General features: G+C 45.5%; 3 protein-coding genes and 1 long non-coding RNA gene across 5 annotated transcripts; 2 read left to right on the top strand and 2 right to left on the bottom strand.

Moving 5' to 3' along the window:
* The first annotated feature begins 11,729 nt into the window (after positions 1-11,729).
* Positions 11,730-13,092, top strand: LOC121752756 (pentatricopeptide repeat-containing protein At3g53360, mitochondrial-like). The gene is made up of 4 exons (XM_042147852.1): positions 11,730-11,818; positions 11,890-12,511; positions 12,659-12,820; positions 13,066-13,092. Exons 1-4 carry the CDS (start codon positions 11,730-11,732, stop codon positions 13,090-13,092), a joined length of 900 nt encoding a protein of 299 aa, XP_042003786.1.
* A 601-nt stretch (positions 13,093-13,693) lies between these two features.
* On the bottom strand, positions 13,694-18,228 carry LOC121753056 (squamosa promoter-binding-like protein 17). Of its 2 annotated transcripts, XM_042148211.1 has the most exons (4): positions 18,170-18,228; positions 15,085-16,505; positions 14,350-14,489; positions 13,694-14,276 (listed from the first exon to the last, which is right to left on the bottom strand). In XM_042148211.1, the coding sequence occupies exons 2-4, from the start codon at positions 15,270-15,272 to the stop codon at positions 13,783-13,785; spliced, it is 822 nt and encodes a 273-aa protein (XP_042004145.1). In that variant the 5' UTR covers positions 15,273-16,505; positions 18,170-18,228; the 3' UTR covers positions 13,694-13,782. The 2 variants fall into 2 exon arrangements, with proteins under 2 accessions (XP_042004145.1, XP_042004144.1); XM_042148210.1 differs by lacking the exon at positions 18,170-18,228 and having other exon boundaries at positions 15,085-16,616.
* Positions 14,092-14,670, top strand: LOC121753057. Its single transcript, XR_006040338.1, has 2 exons — positions 14,092-14,232; positions 14,310-14,670. It is a non-coding gene; the product is annotated as an uncharacterized LOC121753057 (long non-coding RNA).
* On the bottom strand, positions 17,663-19,828 carry LOC121752755 (transcription termination factor MTEF18, mitochondrial-like). Its single transcript, XM_042147850.1, has 3 exons — positions 19,694-19,828; positions 18,307-19,642; positions 17,663-17,763 (listed from the first exon to the last, which is right to left on the bottom strand). Exons 1-3 carry the CDS (start codon positions 19,826-19,828, stop codon positions 17,663-17,665), a joined length of 1,572 nt encoding a protein of 523 aa, XP_042003784.1.
* Between the last annotated feature and the right edge of the window lie 680 nt (positions 19,829-20,508).

The raw sequence follows: 20,508 nt of genomic DNA, 5'->3' as shown, positions 1-20,508 counted from the left end.
ATCTAACTTGCTCCCCTATATGATTCTTGAGAATCACCTAATCAATATATATGGAAAATGTGGATTAACAGGGGATGCTGAGGAAGTTTCGACAGTATGTGGGAGAGAAATGTGGTGAGTTGGAATGCATTGATTGCTGGATACTCGCAGTACGGCCAGGACATTGAAGCCATTGAATCGTATATCGAAATGCAGTGGTTTGGTTTTATGCCCGATCACTTCACTTTTGGAGGTGTGATTAAAGCTTGTTCACGTCTGTCAGAGGCTGGTTTGGGGGAGCAGTTGCATGCCAAGGTTGTTAAGTCTGAATTTGGTTCCCACCTAATAGCTCAAAATGCTCTCATTGCAATGTACAACAAGTTTGGTCGAATTAACGAGGCATGGGATGCTTTCTCCTTAATCAAATTAAAGGATTTGATTTCCTGGAGTTCAATTATTGCAGGGTTGTCAAAACTGGGTTATGAGATAGAAGCTCTGAGTTGTTTTAAGGAAATGCTGTCACGGGGTTAGTGGATCTTTGGGAGTGTTTTTAGAGCTTGTGGATCTCTTGGTCAGCCAGAATATGGCAGGCAGATACATGGGGTTAGTGTTAATTATGGGTTTGAAGCCAATGCTTTTGCTGGTTGCTCCTTGGCTGATATGTATGCAAGATGTGGCTTCTTGTATTTGGCCAAAACTGCATTTAAACTGATCAAACATCCTGATATAGTATCATGGAATGCAGTGCTAGCAGGCTTTGCATATGGTGGTGATGCAAATGGAGCAATGCTGTTCTTTTCTCGGATGAGGCATTCTGTGATACGGTCAGCGGCCTGGGCGGTTGGAAGGTATACACACGCCGCAATAAGGGGAAGGACGTTGGAGGCGGCGAGGAAAAGAAGGGAGCCGGTGCAAGGGGTTGAAGAAGTCAGCCGTCAGCTCATTTATGTTTCAGCTGTGTTGGGATTCAATACGCACAAGACTTTCACACACTCAGGTGAATCACACACACACTCACAGTTGTATGATCACTCACAATGCAGAAGAACACACACTCACACTTAGAGTATCGAAGATGGTAATCTTGGAGAGAAAACTTGAAAACTCTTTATTGATTTTTTCACTACTAACTACGTACATGGTTTTGAGCTATTTAAAGCTCTACAATCAAGTAGCAACTGCTACTAACTAACTACAAGAAGAATCAAGAAAGCAAGAAGAATAACTGCTACATCTCGGCTAACTAACTGCTGCACCAACGGCTAGTTTCTCTAGGCCGAACTTCCTTCTCGGTTCAAGACCGAACTGTAGCTTCTTCTTTTTCGGCTCAAGACGAACTCTATTCTTGACTCAAGACCGAACTTTCTTTTCGGCTCACAACCGAGCACTCTCTTCGGCTCACAACCGAGCTCCCTTCTCGGTTCACAAACCGAACTCCTTTCTCGGTACACAAACCGAACTCCTTTGCTTCTCGGCTCAAGACCAACTGTCTTCTCGGCTCAAAGCCGAACTCAAAGCCGCGCTCAAAGCCGAGCTTCCTTCTTCTTCTGCTAGTTCCAAGCTAGTTCCAGCTCGGTAAGCCGAGCTTACCGAACTCCTTTCTGGCCGAGCTTCTTCCAACTGAAATGAGCACTCCATTATTACAATTCTCCACCTGAGGGCTCATCTCAGTTCGTGCACAAACATTGATCAACTTCTTGCAATGATCAAACTTGTCTCTACTTAGAGATTTAGTTAGCATATCTGCCGGATTGTGCAAGGTGTTAATCTTAACCACCTTCACCCTTCCCCTTTCAATCTCATCTCTAATAAAGTGCAACTTTATGTCTATATGCTTGCTCCTTTCATGGAAACCCGGATGTTTAGCCAAGCATATAGCTGAGCTGCTGTCACAATGAATCACCATTGTTTCTTGGTCAAAACCAAAATCAGAAATTACTCCCTGGATCCAAAAGCTCTCCTGTACAGCTGCAGTGAGAGCTATATACTCTGATTCTGTAGTTGAGAGAGCAACTACACTCTGCAGACCTGATTTCCAACTGATCACAGTTCCAAACATGGTGAACAAATAACCTGTTTGAGACTTTCTGGTGTCCAGATTTGCAGCATAGTCTGCATCACAATACCCCTGCACAACCTCCTCAGATCCACCTTCCCAGCCATTGAACACAATCCCCCAGTCCTTAGTTGACTTCATGTACCTCAATATCCATTTAAGAGCATTCCAATGCTCCTTCCCCGGGTCTGCCATGTATCTGCTAGTCACTGAGATAGCATGAGCAAGATCTGGTCTTGTACAAATCATAGTGTACATGATACTCCCAACAACACTAGCATAAGGGATAGCCTCCATCTCATCAGCCTCTTGCTTAGTTTTAGGAGCTTGTTCCTTTGATAATCTGAAACTCTGGGACAAGGGTGTTGAGGCAGGTTTAGCATTCTCCATTCTGAATCTCTGCATAACTTTGTCAATATAATCAGTTTGCAGCATCCACAGCTTCTTGCAGCCTCTATCTCTCTGAATATGTATGCCTAGGATCTTCCTTGACTCTCCTAGATCCTTCATTTCAAAGCTCGACTTCAGATCTTGTTTAACTTTCTGAATTTCTGTCATAGAAGGGCCTGCAAGTAGCATATCATCCACATAGAGTAATAGGTAGGCAATGGGAGTCCTGCCTGCCTTCTTGATGTAAATACAATCATCATATTCTGACTTGGAGAAGCCAATCTTCTTCATCTGTGCATCAAACTTCTTATTCCACTGTCTAGGACTTTGCTTAAGTCCATAAAGACTTTTCTGTAGCAGGCACACCTTGCCTTCTTCTCCAGTCTTCACATAGCCCTCTGGCTGTTCCATAAAGATAGTCTCCTCTAGATCCCCATTGAGGAAGGCTGTCTTCACATCAAGCTGTTGTAGCTCCCAGTCTAGCTGGTTCACAACTGCCAACAAGATCCTAATAGAAGTGTGCTTAACAACTGGAGCAAATACTTCATTGAAATCAATTCCTTCTTGCTGTGTGAAGCCCCTAGCCACCAGCCTTGCCTTGAATCTGATTCTATCTTTATCAGTGGTCTCAATCTTTTTCTTAAACAACCACTTACAACTGATCAGCCTCCTTTCTTTTCCATCTGTAGTCAGTCTGGATTTATCCACCAAAATCCATGTTTTGTTCTTGAGTAAAGATTCCATTTCCTCATTCATGGCTTCAATCCACCTTTCTCTGTCTTTACTCTTCATGGCTTCTTTATATGTGAGAGGATCTGCAATATCAATGCCCTCAGCAGCACAAAGTGCATAGTAGACCACATCAGAAAACCTTTCAGGTGGTCTTGTATTTCTTCTGCCTCTATCTCTTGCTATCTGGTACTCTCTGGCAGAGTCTGCTGTAGGCTCATCAATTTTTCTACCTCGAGCTAGAGCACCATCATCCTCTGGTTCAGACTCACTTTCTGAGTCAGAGGCTCCACCTGCTCCTTGGCAAAGTCCCACTGGCTCCACCTTGAGGAAATCACTCTCAACTTCATTGGAGTCCAGCTTCCTTTTTAAGTATGGCATCTGATCCTCCAAGAACACAACATCCCTACTCACCACCACCTTCTGCCTACCAGGCTCAATGCACCAGAGCCTATACCCCTTAACACCCCTCTGATAACCCAGCAATATGCATTTTAGAGCCCTAGCCTCAAGCTTACTTTGCCTAGCATGAGCATAGGCTGCACACCCAAACACCTTGTATTTTGAGTAGTCACTATGGGCTCCATACCACATGTAATCAGGAGTCTCAGACTTAAGGGCAGTAGATGGACACTTATTTATGAGATAGGCTGCTGTATACACAGCCTCTCCCCAAAATCTGTTGCTCAGACCAGAACTGAGTAACAAGCACCTTACTCTCTCTAGGATAGTCCTATTCATCCTCTCCACAACACCATTTTGCTGGGGGTTACCAGGAACAGTGCGGTGCCTCTTCATACCCTTCTCTTTGCAAAACAGATCAAACTCAGTAGACAAGAATTCCAAGCCATTGTCAGTTCTTAGGCATTTAACACTCCTTCCCTTCTCTAGCTCCACCTCTTTACACCATATCTTGAATTTTGTGAATGTCTCTGATTTTTCTTTCAGTATATACACCCACAGTTTCCTAGTGTAGTCATCAATAATAGCAAGGTAGTATTTCCCACCACCAATTGAGCTTACAGGTGAAGGGCCCCAGAGATCACTATGTATGTAGTCTAATGGGGCTGTAGAAGAGTGAATACCTGTAGGATAGGGTGCCTTCTTTGCTTTTCCAAGTATACACTGCTCACAGGGGTCCATCTTGTTGAAATCTCCAGAGATCAGGCCCTTCTTGATGAGTTCTTTCAAGCTTCCTTCTGCTGGATGGCCCAATCTCTTGTGCCATAGCATTATGGAATCATCTGACACTGCATTGCTTTCTCCATCAACAGCCTTAGCCTTCAGATAATAGAGAATGTGCTCTCTGTCAGCCTCCATCATCACTGCATTCCCAGATTTCACAAGCATCTTTCCCTGACTCATCAATATGGTGAACCCTTTCTCCTCCAGCATTCCCAATGAGATGAGATTTCTTTTCACTTCCGGAATATACCTCACCCCAGTTAGGATCTTTATAGAGCCATCTTGCAAACTTAGCTTCACTTTCCCTATCCCTTTGATCTGACACACATGGTTATTTCCAAGAACTACAGTCCCTGATGCTTCCTGAAGATCATGAAACCAAGATTTGTTGGGGCACATATGGAAGCTGCACCCTGAGTCCATTATCCACCTGTGACTGATCTCATTATCACTTACATTCATGAGTTGAGCAGGGGGATCAGTACTCTCTACACAATCAGAAGTGTTGTGGCCCTCAGAGGCTAGTTTTCTCTTCCAGGCATGGCAGTCCTTCTTCAAGTGCCCTGGTTTCTTGCACCAAAAACATGCTCTGGTTTCCTTCTGAGCATCAGAACTTGAGGGTTTAGAGCCCTCAAACTTTTTCTTGAAGTTCTGCTTTTTGAACTTCTTCACATTCAAGGCCTCTGCAGTTTGAACATTGGAGCTTGCAGAGCTTCTGCTGGTAGTCTTCTGGAGTTCCTTAGCCATCAAGGCCGAGTAGACTTCTGCATAGGTGATAGCCTTATCTCTGCCATAGATAATTGCATCACTCAACTGGTCATACGAGCTAGGCAAGGCATTCAATGTAAGAATGGCCTTGTCTTCATCTGAAATTTTAACATCCACAGAGCCCAGATCATCAATGATCTTATTGAACTCCTCCAACTGCTCTATGATAGATTTTTCACCAGAAAAACTATAGGCATAGAGCCTCTTCTTGAGATACAGCCGGTTAGCCAAAGATTTTGCCAGGTAAACTTCATCTAACCTGTTCAAGATCTCCACCGCAGTCTTGGCTTCTTGAACTTCCCTCAAGACCTTATCTCCAAGGCACAGAATCACTGCAGAATGTGCCTTGAGCTGCATCTCCTCCATCTTTGCCTGAGCTTTATCATCAAGCATTGGAGCCTTTCCTTTCTCTTCTGTATTTGCAAGAACTGCGGCCAAGCCTTGTTGAATCAAGACCGCCTTCATCTTCATCTTCCACAGGCTATAATCATTCTTGCCTGTGAACTTTTCTGCATCAAGCCTTGCTGCCATCTCTGAAACCGTTTGATCCTCTGCAAATCAGCTTCAATATCCCCTTCCCACAGACGGCGCCACTTGTTGGGATTCAATACGCACAAGACTTTCACACACTCAGGTGAATCACACACACACTCACAGTTGTATGATCACTCACAATGCAGAAGAACACACACTCACACTTAGAGTATCGAAGATGGTAATCTTGGAGAGAAAACTTGAAAACTCTTTATTGATTTTTTCACTACTAACTACGTACATGGTTTTGAGCTATTTAAAGCTCTACAATCAAGTAGCAACTGCTACTAACTAACTACAAGAAGAATCAAGAAAGCAAGAAGAATAACTGCTACATCTCGGCTAACTAACTGCTGCACCAACGGCTAGTTTCTCTAGGCCGAACTTCCTTCTCGGTTCAAGACCGAACTGTAGCTTCTTCTTTTTCGGCTCAAGACGAACTCTATTCTTGACTCAAGACCGAACTTTCTTTTCGGCTCACAACCGAGCACTCTCTTCGGCTCACAACCGAGCTCCCTTCTCGGTTCACAAACCGAACTCCTTTCTCGGTACACAAACCGAACTCCTTTGCTTCTCGGCTCAAGACCAACTGTCTTCTCGGCTCAAAGCCGAACTCAAAGCCGCGCTCAAAGCCGAGCTTCCTTCTTCTTCTGCTAGTTCCAAGCTAGTTCCAGCTCGGTAAGCCGAGCTTACCGAACTCCTTTCTGGCCGAGCTTCTTCCAACTGAAATGAGCACTCCATTATTACAAGCTGCTTTCCTATTCTCATGCACGGCAGTTTCAGCTGCTTTCCTTTTCTCATGCATTCCTAGATTTATGCTTTTAGTTAAGTTCCGCTTAGTATAAATAAAGGTAATTAGGAAGCTCTTTTTATCTGGGATAGATCATTTGTAATTGGACGACTGAAGTCGTAGGCCTCTGCGGAGGAGTGTTCTCTCTTATTATTTCAGCAATCCAAGTGATCGATTCCTTCATTATTACCCATACAATTTACATATCGAAACAAGAGCATATCTCGTGCTCCCTCTCCTCTCCCCTCGCCTTTCACTCCTATCAATTGGTGCGGTGAACAATGGTGAACTCTAGGGCGGACACGCGACTGGATGAATTGGAGAAGGCGACGAGTGACCTGCGCCAGACCAGCCTCTCGCTGGACGCCGCGGTGAAGGAACTAAACACTCAGTTCCGCCATACGGAGGAACAGGTAGCGGCCATGCTTCAGGAGATGCGCGAGGGTTTCGCGTCACTGAAACTCAAAGACACGACTAACCCAGCAGATGGATCCACGTCGGCGAACCACGGCCCCAGGCAGCCGGCCACCGGGGGCGTTTCGGCGTCTCCCATGCCCACGTTCGATGGCTCGGATGCCCTCGCCTGGCTGGCACGGGCGGAGCAATACTTTTTGATCGCAGGGACTGCCCCCGAGGATCGGGTGGGTCTCGCGATGGTGGCCCTGGCGGGCTAGGCCCTTCCGTGGTACCAATTGCTGCGGCTTCGAGTTCCGGACCTGCCGTGGGCTCGATTCGCAAGGGAACTGATGAAACGTTTCGGGGGCACCGGAGCATTGAATGAATACGAAGCCTTCGCAGCGGTCAGGCACACGGGTTCCGTGGCGGAATTTGTCGCGGCATTTGAGGCACGCCTCGCGCAAGTACCGGACATTTCTTGCCAGCAGTACCTCGGTTTCTTCATGGCCGCACTTCGACCAGAGGTGCGTCTCCAAATGAAGGCCGCCAAGATCACGACCTATGAAGACGCGGTCGAAATGGCCCTCGATCTAGACATCATAGCCTCGGCTCAGCCCCAACGGGCTGCCTCTTCCCAGACCACGGTTCAAACGCCCTCCTTTCCGGCGCCCTCAAACCGGTCGACCTCCAAGGGGTATTCCCCAGGCCCCGCGTACTCCACGGCTTCCTCGAAACCGGTGTCAAAACGTTTCCGTAACGTGTCCCCGGAGGAGTATAGGCGACACATAGCAGCGGGAACCTGTGTCAAATGTGGGCTGAAGTTTGGGCCAGCCCATAGATACCCTCCCAGAACCCTCAATGTCATGATATGCGACGAGGAGGAAGTTGCGGAAGAGGACCCCGACGCTGAAGACTCGGAGATTTTGGAGACTGGGGCGGAACCCCAACTGTCGGCCTTGTCTCTAAACGGCTTAGACACGGCGAATACGATGAAACTTTTTGGGGAAATCGCATCACAACAAGTAAAAGTAATGATCGACAGCGGCGCCAACTATTGCTTCATATCCGAGGAGTGCGCACGGCGACTCGAACTACAGATTACCCCGACCTCGCCCTATTAGGTGGTACTAGGCGACGGCTCCACACGTCGGGCAGCCGGGATGTGTAGGACCGTGCCACTTATATTGGGGAACGAGGAGTTTGTGGTGGCGTGCTACGTGTTTCCCCTCCGGAACATCGACGTCATTCTAGGGGTCGCTTGGCTCGCATCCCTCGGCTACGTCATGGCTAATTGGCAGCGGTCATCCATGGATTTCAAGGTCAACGGTCGGCCGGTCTCACTCAGGGGAGACCCGTCCCTCATGCGCCGAGCATGCTCCACCAGCGACCTTCGCCGCCTCGAGGACGGGGACTGTTGCTGGGTCCTCCACGCCCTCGAGAAGGACACCGCGGCCGAGCCTTTCGGGTTCGATCCGGCACTGCCAACCGCAGCCAAGTCGCACCTCCTGAGGCTGGTTGAGGAGTTCCCGGCAATGACGAGGGAAACCGTCGGGTTACCCCCCGCCGCCGGACGGACCACAGGATCCCACTTCTTCCCGGCACCGACCCCGTCTCGGTAAGGCCCTATCGATACAACCACTTGCAGAAAGATGAGATGGAAAAGCTCGTCGCCGAGATGTTAAGTTCCGGGGTAATTCAACCCAGCACCAGCCCTTTTCGAGCCCGGTACTCCTGGTACGCAAGAAAGACGGCTCATGGAGGTTTTGCGTCGACTACAGGGAGCTCAACAAAAGAACAGTCCCGGACAAATATCCTATCCCGGTGATCCAGGAACTGCTAGACGAGTTGCACGGCGCCAAGTGGTTCAGCAAAATCGATCTGAAAGCAGGGTACCACCAAATTCGGGTGGCCAGCAGGGACGTTCCGAAGACGGCATTCCGAACCCACTCCGGCCACTACGAGTTCCTGGTCATGCCTTTCGGCCTCACCAACGCGCCCGCCACGTTCCAGAGCCTAATGAACGACATCTTCCGCCCGGCCCTTCAGAAGTTTGTTTTGGTATTTTTCGACGACATTCTCGTCTACAGCACGTCGTGGGATGATCATGTGCGCCATCTCGCCGAGTCTTCGAGGTACTTAACGCCCATGCACTGGTGATCAACGCGAAGAAATGTCTTCTGGGTCGCTCCTCGAGTATCTCGGCCACATTGTGTCGTTCGACGGCGTTAGAATGGACCCGGCCAAAATTTCGGCTGTCCTCCATTGGCCGACGCCGACGTCCCTAAAAAGCATCCGCGGGTTCCTAGGGTTGACGGGTACTAACGCCGCTTCATCAAGGACTACTGCAAGATTGCCGCCCCATTGACGGAGCTCTTGAAAAAGCCCCTCGTCACCCAATCTAAGGCCGCATGGGATTGGCCGCCGGCGGCAGCCGCTGCCTTCGACACCCTCAAATCGGCACCGACATCGGCACCACTGCTCCGGATGCCGGATTTTACAAAGGAGTTCGTCATAGAGTGCGATGCTTCGGGGCGGGGCCTCAGCGCTGTTCTAATGCAGGACCGCCAGCCGGTGGCATATTTCAGCAAGACACTGTCCTCTCGTTGGTTGGCCAAGTCGGCGTACGAGAAGGAGCTCATGGGCCTCGTCCTCTCGATCCATCATTGGCGTCCCTACTTGTTGGGCCGGCGATTCGTCGTGCACACGGATCAGAGAAGTCCTGGCCCACCCCGTGGCCCACCCCCTGGCCACCCCGGCACAACAAAACTGGGCGGCAAAACTGCTGGGCTATGATTTCGCCATCGTATACTAGGAGGGCAGGTTGAATCGGGCAGCCGATGCGCTGTCCCGGCGGGACGAGAACACACCGGAGCTCGCGGCGATTTCCATTCCGTCTTGGCCAGACTGGTCCTCGGTCCAGGAGACCCTCTCGGCCGACCCATCTTTGGCAAAAATCAAGACCGCTTTGGAGGCCAGCCACCGCACTTCCCCACACTACGAGCTCATCCATGGGACCCTATTCTATAAAGGGAGGATAGTCGTGCCACCCCATTCTCCGTGGATCCCGAGACTCCTGGCCGAATTCCATGTCACCCCCACCGGGGGGCACTCGGGAGCCTACCGCACATACCGACGGATCGCATCAAACGTTTACTGGCCCGGGATGATGAAGCACGTCACGAATTTTGTAGCGGCTTGCACAACGTGTCAGAGGCACAAGGCCGACACCAAGTCCCCGGCCGGCCTCCTCCAGCCCCTGCCAATACCGAGCCGCGTGTGGGAAGATATCAGCATGGATTTCGTCTCGGGGCTGCCGAGAGCTGGGGGTCTGGACTGCGCGTTTGTAGTCGTCGACCGTCTGTCCAAATACGCCCACTTTATCGGCCTTCGACACCCGTTCACAGCCCGGCAGGTCGCGGACGTTTTTACCGACGAGGTGGTTCGTCTCCACGGCATTCCCCGGTCCATCGTGTCGGATCGCGACCCCATTTTCCTCAGCTCTTTCTGGAAAGATCTATTTCGGGCCACGGGCACTACCCTCAAGATGAGTTCCGCCTATCACCCCGAAACCGACGGCCAAACGGAGGTGCTAAATCGGTGCCTACAGACATACTTGCGTTGTTTTTCCTCCGACAGGCCGAAGCAGTGGAACAAGTGGCTCCCATGGGCGGAGTACTGCTATAACACGAGCGCCCATTCTGCTTCGGGCATGACTCCGTTCGAAACAGTTTACGGTCGTCCCCCGCCCACGTTGCACGCCTTCTTGCCAGGGGAGGTCCGGCCCAGTCCGTTTTGGACTCTCTACGCTCCCGTGACGAGATGCTGGAGCTGCTGCGGCACCACCTGCGTTGAGCCCAGGACCGCATGGTGGCCTCCGCGAACAAGCGACATCGGGATGTCGAATACTGCGTTGGCGATATGGTCTACCTACGGTTCCGGCCCCACCGGCAGTCCTCGCTGTTCACGACCCGAAATAGGAAACTCACCCCCCGATTTTTTGGGCCTTTTAAAATCGAGGCGCGTATTGGGGCAACGGCGTATCGGCTGCAGCTTCCCGACTCAGCCCGCATACACCCGGTGTTCCACGTCTCCCTCCTCAAACGGGCCGTGGGAGACGCACCTGTGGAAACCACGCTACCCGACAGCCTAGTCGATGTCGCGCCCCCTTTCCTTCCGGACAAGGTGCTGGCACGTCGAACTGAGCGCCGAGATGACGATACCGTCGACCAGGTTCTCATTGGGTGGGTCGGCCTGGGGGATGACGAGGCAACTTGGATGGACGAGGCGGACGTCCGCGGCCAGTTTCCTTTCTTCAGCCTTGCGGACAAGGCTGTTCCGACGGGCGGGGCAATTGATACGGTCAGCGGCCTGGGCGGTTGGAAGGTATACACACGCCGCAATAAGGGGAAGGACGTTGGAGGCGGCGAGGAAAAGAAGGGAGCCGGTGCAAGGGGTTGAAGAAGTCAGCCGCCAGCTCATTTATGTTTCAGCTGCTTTCCTATTCTCATGCACGGCAGTTTCAGCTGCTTTCCTTTTCTCATGCATTCCTAGATTTATGCTTTTAGTTAAGTTCCGCTTAGTATAAATAAAGGTAATTAGGAAGCTCTTTTTATCTGGGATAGATCATTTGTAATTGGACGACTGAAGTCGTAAGCCTCTGCGGAGGAGTGTTCTCTCTTATTATTTCAGCAATCCAAGTGATCGATTCCTTCATTATTACCCATACAATTTACATATCGAAACAAGAGAATATCTCATGCTCCCTCTCCTCTCCCCTCGCCTTTCACTCCTATCATTCTGGGTCAGCACCGAATGATATCACTGTCCGTTCCCTGCTCTGTGGCCAATGGTGTTATCTTGGCCAATGTTATCAGAGCATGTGGGAAAGTCGCCACATTAGAGATGGGGGATCAAGTTAACTGTTGCGCTGTGAAGTATGGGCTCGACTCTGGCATTGCTGTCATGAATGGATTGATTGATATGTATGTCAAGTGAGGATCCCTTGAAAGCGCTGGAAGGTCTTCGACTGCATGCCCAATCCGAATGTTGTTTCGTGGAGTAGTTTAATTGTGGGATATGCACAGTTTGGCTTGGGACAAGAAGCTCTGAATCTCTTCAGAAGAATGAAGAAACACGGCATAAAACCTAACCAGGTTACATTTGTAGGAGTTTTGATTGCTTGTAGTCATGTTGGACTGGTGGATGAGGGGATACAGCTTTTGAAATCTATGGAACACGAGCATGGTGTGATCCCTACACGAGAGCACATCTCGTGCGTTGTTGACCTTCTTGCTCGAGCTGGTCGTATCCATGATGCAGAAGTTTTCATTGATCAACTGGGATTCGAACCGGATGTAATGACATGGAAAACTCTATTGGCTGCTTGTAAAAATTGTGGCAATGTTGAAGTTGGAAGGCGTGTTGCTGAGAAGATCTTGAGGGTTGATCCTTCCAACCCTGCTGCTCATGTCTTACTGTGCAACATACATGCCTCTGCTGGCAACTGGAAAGATGTGGCCTGTTTGAGAGCTTCGATGAGAGAGAAGGGCATCAAGAAACTCCGTGGACAGATATGGATCAAAGTCAAGGATCAGATCCACGTTTTCACAGCAAAAGATGGACTGCATCAGGAAAAGGACGTGATATTTTTGACTTTGGATGAGTTATTGTTGCAAATCTCTGAGGTTGGGGATGTTCCCACCTTCAACTAGAGATCAACATTTTCTCAAAGGTACACACTGTTTGGTTTGATTGTTGATTGTATAAGGTTACATAACTCTAGAATGAAAGGAAAGAAGTTGAAGAAGTTCCTTTTCTTTCTCCGGTTGCAGGTTTTCTTAGTTAAAGTGGGAAGGAGGAGAGTCGTATTGAACTTCAGAAAGGCAGATGCTGCTCTAGCGCAGCTTGAAAATAGGGAGGTTAAGGTGGAGAAGAAGGAAGAAGACGATGAGGAAAAAGAATGTGAAGAAGAGGAAGAAGAAATTACAGAAGAGGTACAAATACAATATTTTCGAAAAAATAAAATTGTGTGTGTGGCTTGATCAATCTGGTGACTGGTGTCATTTTCTTATAGTTCTAAAGTTGAAATGGTGCATGAAAATTGTGTTTCTATCTGCATTTGGTACTAGAAGGTTCCAAGTGATAGCTCTTTGATACCATCATCTCATGCTTAACAAGCTCGCACCTTGGCTAATCATGGATTATCTTGTTGGTTAATTGTATCTTTCCTTTGATGCAGGATTTTCTTAATAAGTATAATAGCTGAAGCTAAGAAATGAGTTCAAATAGTCTCTGCTGTGGATGCCAGGTAAAAAGATCGCAGTAACAGTGATTGAATGCCATGTCTGTTGCTTAACTTTAATGCGGAATGCTGGTTTTTAACCTTAAACATTTTCAGTACGAGTCCATGGAGACCTTCGAATCAAGCTGCCTCGGGATTAATGAATACAACCACCAAACTTTAAAACCTACAGGCACCACCTCAGACTTGGTCTACACCGAATTCTTATAACGTGGGAAAGCTAGACAGGATGATGCATTCTAAATATCTAGACAACTACTCCTGAAGAATTTTCTATCATTCTGTGAGATCAGCAAATGGTCTATTTCATTCTGAAATAACTAGAAACATCAATCTTAGTTGTATCAAAGATTCAGGTTTAAATGGAGTAATAAATTTCAGTTGTTTACTGTATTTCGTCCAAACAGCTTGATATAATCATCCAATTCTGTCACCATTGCTAAAGTTCAGTTCTAACAGAAGCAGATATTCAAGAGTTTAGGCAGTTACCTTCAAGAAAAACAGCATATAGCTGATCATCATAATCAGCTTAGGATATCAAATGCAAGTATGTGCTATCTGCAGAGGAACAAACAGCAGACAATAATAACATCACACGTTCTACAAGTACATTGTCGATTATTAAAAACACCCGAGCTTCGACTGAGTTCGAGTTTAAAGAGACCAATTCATATGCTGAAGGGAAGCCTGGCCATCGAAGTGCCCCTCATTTGGCTGAGCCAAGCCGAGGTCCCCAATGAACTCATTGCTGGCGCCATGAGTGGTCTGTCCGTGACCAGCATCATGAACCTGGTTGTATGAAAGTGGAGCACCATGACTATTGATGAATGGTTGAACCATGGGCACCAGTGCACCGTTGTTTCCAGGAAAATTGCTTGCTCCAAGGCTGTTGGAGCTCGTTCTTGAGCCCCAGGGCTGAGTTGACAGAAGAGAGAGAGCACTGGTGGAGTCGGAGACCCCATTGAAACATCCGTGTAAGGATGATCCGGGACCAGGCAGAGGGTTATGTGAGCTGCTCTGCAGTGGAAGCTGGGACTTTCGTGTTATCGAAGCTTGATTTCCCGGTACTCGTTCTGATGATGTATCCAGTCCATTGAGAGTCGGGTAGGTGCTGAAGTCCATCACAAAGCCTCCAGAATTTCTGCGGTCTTCTCACATGATCTGTTAGTTAATATTCACAGAGCGAGCGAGAGAAAGGAGTTTAGGTCAGTGATGCCTAACCAAAAATGGACGGGAAAAGGCTTCCATAGCGAGGAGACAACAAGGATCCTGCTGGTGGCTTCCTCCTACGCTCGTTGTGCCCAGCTAGGCGCCTCCGGCAACTCCTCTTTCCCTGGTCGAATTCGGGCAACTGATGAAATCTAGAACAAGGCCAACATATTATAGTAAAAATAGAAGGTATGTGTTATTCATAATCATTGCAAATTCACCAAATTCTTTGTCATATTTAATCTTCTATCATTTCATTTGACAGAACCAGATGTGAACTATTAAGACTTAGACAATCAGATTATATCAATTGTAAACTTGATTAGCTAGAAATGGCTGCTGCCTTTAATGAAGCATTTTTCTTTCTTTTGGAACATTTCAAATCATGGATAAAATTTCCATCATTTAAAAGTAGAAGGTTTTTGTAATACTAGTTCACTGAAAATGAAAGAAAACAGCTTAAAAATTGAGTTACAAGTGAACTTCAATGGCTTGTGCATCCCTATCACATTAGCTAAGCCAAATTATATGAATTAGTTCTCACTCCAGAAAAGAACAAAAGCAGCAATATTTCACACACATAAATATATATGCCAACTGTAAAACCTCAAACATCAGTATCAAAGCCCAATCAACATCTACAAATAAACAAGAAAGCAAGGGCATACTATTATAAAGCAAGGAAAAAGCAATGACCTTGAAAAATAAAAACAATTTACAATCAATCAAGAGAGAGAGAGAGATGACCTGCTACACTGCTGACAAAACCTTTGGTGAAGGGAAGCAACAATGACAGTATGAGATTTGGAATGCATCCCACAAACTTTGTGCCTGGAATAGTAAGGCTTGGCATGAGTCAGATCTACTCTGCAGCCCTCCACCTGACACACAGGTGCAGTCCTCCCCTTCTTGCCAGAAGAAGAGCCCTTTTCCATTCTTGCTCTCTACAGACCATCCATTGAGGCTGTTTTGTGAATCAGATTATTCAACCCCACATGCATTATTTTAAAATGGAATGAAATGGGGTGTCATAAAAATTGGGTCTTTCAATTAAAAATGGCTTCTTTTTTGGTATTCTCTCAAAAAAAGAAGCCATGAGTTGAAAGGCTGCTCTTTTGTGTTCACTGCTTATAAGTAAATACTCATATATATCGAGGTGGATTTCAAAAAGCAGTGTTTCTGTGTTTGAAATTAAATAGTGATATATATTTACAACTCATTTTTTTAATACCTACCTCTGATACTTACTTCCAAGTTCCAAGTTTGAAATTTAAGTGACACAATTATTCTTTAATATCATGGAAATTTTTTTGAACATTGCACTTTGCACAAAATTTTCATTTCTTTAAAACTAAAAAGCTCTTAAAGCCATGAAGAGCATTTTGACTATGTTAGTATTTTAAATAAATAATACATTGAATTTCAAGTCTCGCGTGAATTTCATGTCATTCCGAGACTGCGGCATTTATAAGTTTTTGTGGACTATATTTGCATCATAATCCCCATCTTGAAAAAGACTCGAGCTCGAGTCTACTTCATCTGCTTCTTCTTCAGCGTCACCTTGGTACGGTGATAAATCAGCCACTTTGATTCGTTCAACGTTTCAGGATCGGCGGTGATTAAACAGCCACCGAATGGTACACTTAAATAGGTGGATTGAAGAGAAACCTCTCTTTCATTTCTGATATGTAAAAGTTTGTTATCACCTCCGTTTGACCATGTTGGCATGTTAAGTTCAACACCCAACAACTTAGAGAAGTCTTGCCAAAATTTGCTCAAGAATATAACATCTCTATCACTTATACGAATATTGGGAAGACCATGTAAGTTGAAGATGTTATCTAAGCCACTATAATAGCAGCATATGGATAGCAAAATGTTCATATTTAGTTAGTTTGTCCAGTCCACCACCACCAAGATTGAAGTTTCCTCATGAGCCCTCTATAAACTCCAAGCTCACTTGAGATGAAGCCTCTTCAGGTATAGAGAGAGACCGTAGCAATCCCGATGAAATCTGACCCCGAACCCCGAAATGTGTATTTTTGGGGCCAAGCCACCGGACCCCGAACCCCAATGCCACAACCGTCCTCTGCCCGGTGTCTGTCCCGGCTCACTAGATAGCCGAGCTCTGCACTGCACTCCTTTGAAATCTGAATCGTTAATTGAATCTGCAAATTGAAGATTGAATTAAGGGAGAAGAAGGCTATTTGTGCTTATAATTTGAGTCATTAAAAAGTGCAAAAGTCTTTCCAGCGACATTATATCGATGTTTGGGGATGTCTGACAATATTTTCAAAGAATAAGAACCGCGAATGATATTAGTGCAATGTACAAGGATTAAAAATGTAGTTCTCTCTTCTCTTAACTGACTCATTCTTTCAACAATTCAAGTAATTCATAATAAAGTTCTTGAAATCCGACAAAACTTTATAATGTTAATGTTTATTTACACTCATTTCATAATGATGCTAAATTATTCCAAATAAAAATAAAACAAATGAAATCTTAGTAATAACAAGAGCCCTTTTATTAATGATGGTATTAATTCATGCACAATAATAGAAACACCAAACTTATTGTTGTCTTGCAAAATAGTACAAAGCAACTTATTGGAGCTAATGAATCAACAAAAAGGCACAAAGTAGTATAGTTATGTTATAAGGAAAAGATCATAAAACATGTAATCCACTAACACCAAAAAATAATTATATAGTACTAGAAGGGGGTGTTCGGTTTGCAAGATTGTATCCCGGGATTAAATATGTAGTGTGTTTGGTTCATAAGATTCAATCCCACAACTCAATCTTAGATGGATAATCATAGAATAATTAGTCATAGCTAACCCTCCATGACAAAAATAATCTCACAACTCAATCCTAGATTATATCTTGATATTATTTTATCTTGGAAACCGAACACCACCGAATAGTAATTTGTTTGCCAGCAAAGTTGGTGATAAAGTCAAGCAATGAGCCTTCTAATATCTTTTCTTCATCACCTCAAGAGGAAGAGAAGAATAGGACTCATGGATACCGAACACCCACTTCTATCAAGATAAGGCCCTTATCTACCCTATCAAACGCGCCCTAAATGTCAAACATTTAATGATCTTGATGTGAACTTGTATTGTATTCAGACTTGGAACTCATAATATTTATAGCTTCAATGTGATCTGTTTTACCAACTTAGTCATTCCAATGAAACAACTCCACATTTTGTACATACCTAAGGGGGCAAAACTCAAGAGAAGAAGGGATGAGTTTTATATATGAAGCATGTAACCAGAAAACTTTATAACAAATTTCAGCAAAATTAGAAATTTGACTCAATCTTTAAGTTTTAGCAATCTCCATTTCAATAGATCATCATTCATTCCCAGTTCAACAATCTGAGCTATCTGCGTAGCTAGTTTACGGCTGAGAATCACTACAAGCATAAAAGGCAGATATTGTGAAATACACAGCCCAGCCACAAGTTTTGCGAGGACACATTTCCTCGATTTTTCCTCATTTCTACCAACATGGACTTATGACTCTTGATGAAATTCGAGTTTTTATAGGCTTTTCAAACAGATTTAACCAAAAGCATTACTGTCAAAGCAATTCCCAAATCCCAACAGGTGTAAAGGAGACAAGAAATAGAGATAGAACATCATAACAAAGCAGTGATAGAATGACAGATTGAATAACAGAGACATTTTGAGTAAAATCTCATTCACCGACAATTAAGGGGAAACTGCATTAGGAAGAAACCAAACAGTGAGGACATCTCCATTTAGCTATAGTTTGCAGTGATATTGTAATGTTAACACCCAAGTTTAATTAGCATGTACCTGCACTTATGTATCGTCTGCCTTATTCAGATTCTGCAGGTAGCAAACCATACTTTTCCACGCCTGCCTGCCATAAGAATTCCGGTCCAAGAGCTCGTTGAAACTAAATTATTTAAAGATATGTTTTTTATTCAGACTTATCCAAAATTCAAGCCCTCTAGCGTGAGGAACTACATAAGCTCTGAAAAATTCTTCATCCGTAGTAGCCAAGAGCGTGCTCAGGGACAAACCGGGACGCACTGCTCCTTGACCTTTAAGCCATCTGTACATTAAAAGCCTAAGCTTCACCCTCTTAATTGTGTAGGATAAAATTTTGGGATGAGTGAGTAAACCAGACACTCCGTAGCCCAACTCCTCAAAGAAAAGCCGAATCTTCGTCTCAATAACATCACGAGTCTGGTTGAGGATTTGAGGAGATATTCTGACCATCTTTATTGCCTCCTCGCGGCTCAGGCCATTCTTCATTAAACAGTTGAACCTCTCTTGAAGTTCAACTCCTCTGCCCCGAAGCATTTTAAGACTCTTTTCCAAGTCCTCTGAATTCTTTTTGAAGCCTAGGCATATCAGAAACTCAGTTTTCAAAGCCATACTTTTAGCAGCCCTCTTTTGAGTTTCTAGTCGTTCGAATCTCCTACCAAGGACCCATGCCTCCATTGTGAACGGATCATCGTTGACCATTTGACAGAGCCTGTTCTTGCCACAGGACAGTAGGCTTAATATGCTTTTCACTTTTTTTAATTCAATGGAACCCAAAAGTGCAGGGTACGAGCAGACTATTTTACCGATATCTCGGGCAGCCATGTCTATTTCAGAGAGGAACATGTAGGAGGTATGTAAATTCTTAGTAAACTTCAAAACTGGTATTTGAGGAAACTGATGAAAAAGAGTGTGTAGATCACTCTTTGTGGCTCCGAATTTTAACAATAACCCGATTAGGCCATAGGTAACGCGCCCAGAGCACTCGAGCAGAAGATCGGGATGCTGCTTAATCAGTTCCCCGACTTGCTTCTCGCTCCAGCCCAACTTGCACAATAAGCACATGAGCTGAAGCATGCATTTCCAGCTGTAAGAATCCTCCTCGCATATATTCTCCGAAAGCCATTCGCATTCAATCCCCACCATCTTTAACATCTCCAGAAACTCAACAAATTCATCAACATCCACCTTCAAAAGACGAGGACTCGCAGCAACAATCTTGGCAACGAGAGACCGTCTCAGCCCCAAATCCTCTAAAGATCGAAGCTTTGCCTGCAGAGAGCCGTAGTCACCCCGGAATACCTCATTAGCCTCTCTGAAAATCTTCCCAATCCTATTCCTTTCAATGCCATAGTTATACAGAACATAATAATTGTCCAACAACAACTCATCATCACACAAAAACATCAAGTTTCTAGGAAGATACTCCACGTATTCGGAACGATTCAATCCTATGCTCTCAAAGAAGGGCTCAAACTCATTAACTGGATGGTACCTCTAAAAACGCATCACGGAATGCTTAATCTTGCTATCATCATCTATAGCCACTCTCTTCATCAACCTATTGAAAAACTCTAGGGTATTTTTCCCCATATTTTCAGCATCCATGATCCTCAAACTCCTAGTTGAATGGAAGTACTCTACCAAAGCAGATTGTGCTTGTGCTTTCACTATACGCCCCATTTTCCCACTCCCACCAAAACCCACACTTTTTTTTCAAATCAATTGAGCTCTCTGTTGTATACGGGAAAATCGGGTTTATAGGGCACTTGGCCTTTAAAATAACGAAAATGTACCCATTTTAGTATCTATTCTATATATGGGAAAAACGCCAACTGCATTGGTATTTCTCTAAGTAAAGACGCCGAACGCATTGGCGTTTCAATAAGTTAAGACGCCAACAACATTGGCGTTTTATAATGGCGTCGTATTTTAGCTGTATTTTCTCCAAAATACAGCTACGATAAAAACGCCAACTCAAGTGGCGTGTTACAAGAAAAAACGCCAACTGCGTTAGCGTGTTCAATTTTAAAAACGCCAATGTAGTTGGCGTGTTCAACTATAAACGCCAATGAGGTCGGCGTTTTTAACATAAACACGCCACCCTGGTCGGCGTGTTTCTGTTGAACCATATATACCAATCAGATCTCCCCCAACTTGGCGAACCCTAAATACTTTCCCTCCCCAAAACGCGAAAACCCTTCCCAAGGCGGAAAAACCTTAAGGTAATCCTTGCTCGGGTCGAACCGGTGGTGGATTTGAGCGTGGAGATTTCGATTTTTGCTCATTCTTCCAAACATTATTCCTTCTAATCGGTTAGTATATCAAATTTTAGACTCAATCTTCCAAATATTAGTCTTCCA

The sequence above is a fragment of the Salvia splendens genome, chromosome 10, assembly GCF_004379255.2.
Source record: "Salvia splendens isolate huo1 chromosome 10, SspV2, whole genome shotgun sequence".
In the NCBI taxonomy this organism is placed as follows: domain Eukaryota; kingdom Viridiplantae; phylum Streptophyta; class Magnoliopsida; order Lamiales; family Lamiaceae; genus Salvia; species Salvia splendens.
Note: the sequence above shows the minus strand (reverse complement) of the source record. Positions and strands in the feature narration are given on the sequence as shown.

Bases quoted from the DNA above. Each gene is read 5' to 3' on its own strand.
- LOC121753056 (XM_042148211.1), bottom strand. From the start codon at position 15,272: ATGGAAAAGGGCTCTTCTTCTGGCAAGAAGGGGAGGACTGCACCTGTG. The intron at 14,490-15,084 runs GTCATCTCTCTC...GCCTTGTTCTAG, and splicing joins TTTTGTCAGCAGTGTAGCAG to ATTTCATCAGTTGCCCGAAT. The intron at 14,277-14,349 runs GTTAGGCATCAC...TCATGTGAGAAG, and splicing joins CCTTTTCCCGTCCATTTTTG to ACCGCAGAAATTCTGGAGGC.
- LOC121752755 (XM_042147850.1), bottom strand. From the start codon at position 19,828: ATGGGGCGTATAGTGAAAGCACAAGCACAATCTGCTTTGGTAGAGTAC. The intron at 19,643-19,693 runs GTGGCTATAGAT...ATGCGTTTTTAG, and splicing joins TCAATAGGTTGATGAAGAGA to AGGTACCATCCAGTTAATGA. The intron at 17,764-18,306 runs GTCTGAATAAAA...TTATGCTTGTAG, and splicing joins AGGGCTTGAATTTTGGATAA to TGATTCTCAGCCGTAAACTA.
- LOC121752756 (XM_042147852.1), top strand. From the start codon at position 11,730: ATGGGGGATCAAGTTAACTGTTGCGCTGTGAAGTATGGGCTCGACTCT. The intron at 11,819-11,889 runs GTGAGGATCCCT...TTCGTGGAGTAG, and splicing joins TTGATTGATATGTATGTCAA to TTTAATTGTGGGATATGCAC. The intron at 12,821-13,065 runs GTACAAATACAA...CCTTTGATGCAG, and splicing joins AAGAAGAAATTACAGAAGAG to GATTTTCTTAATAAGTATAA.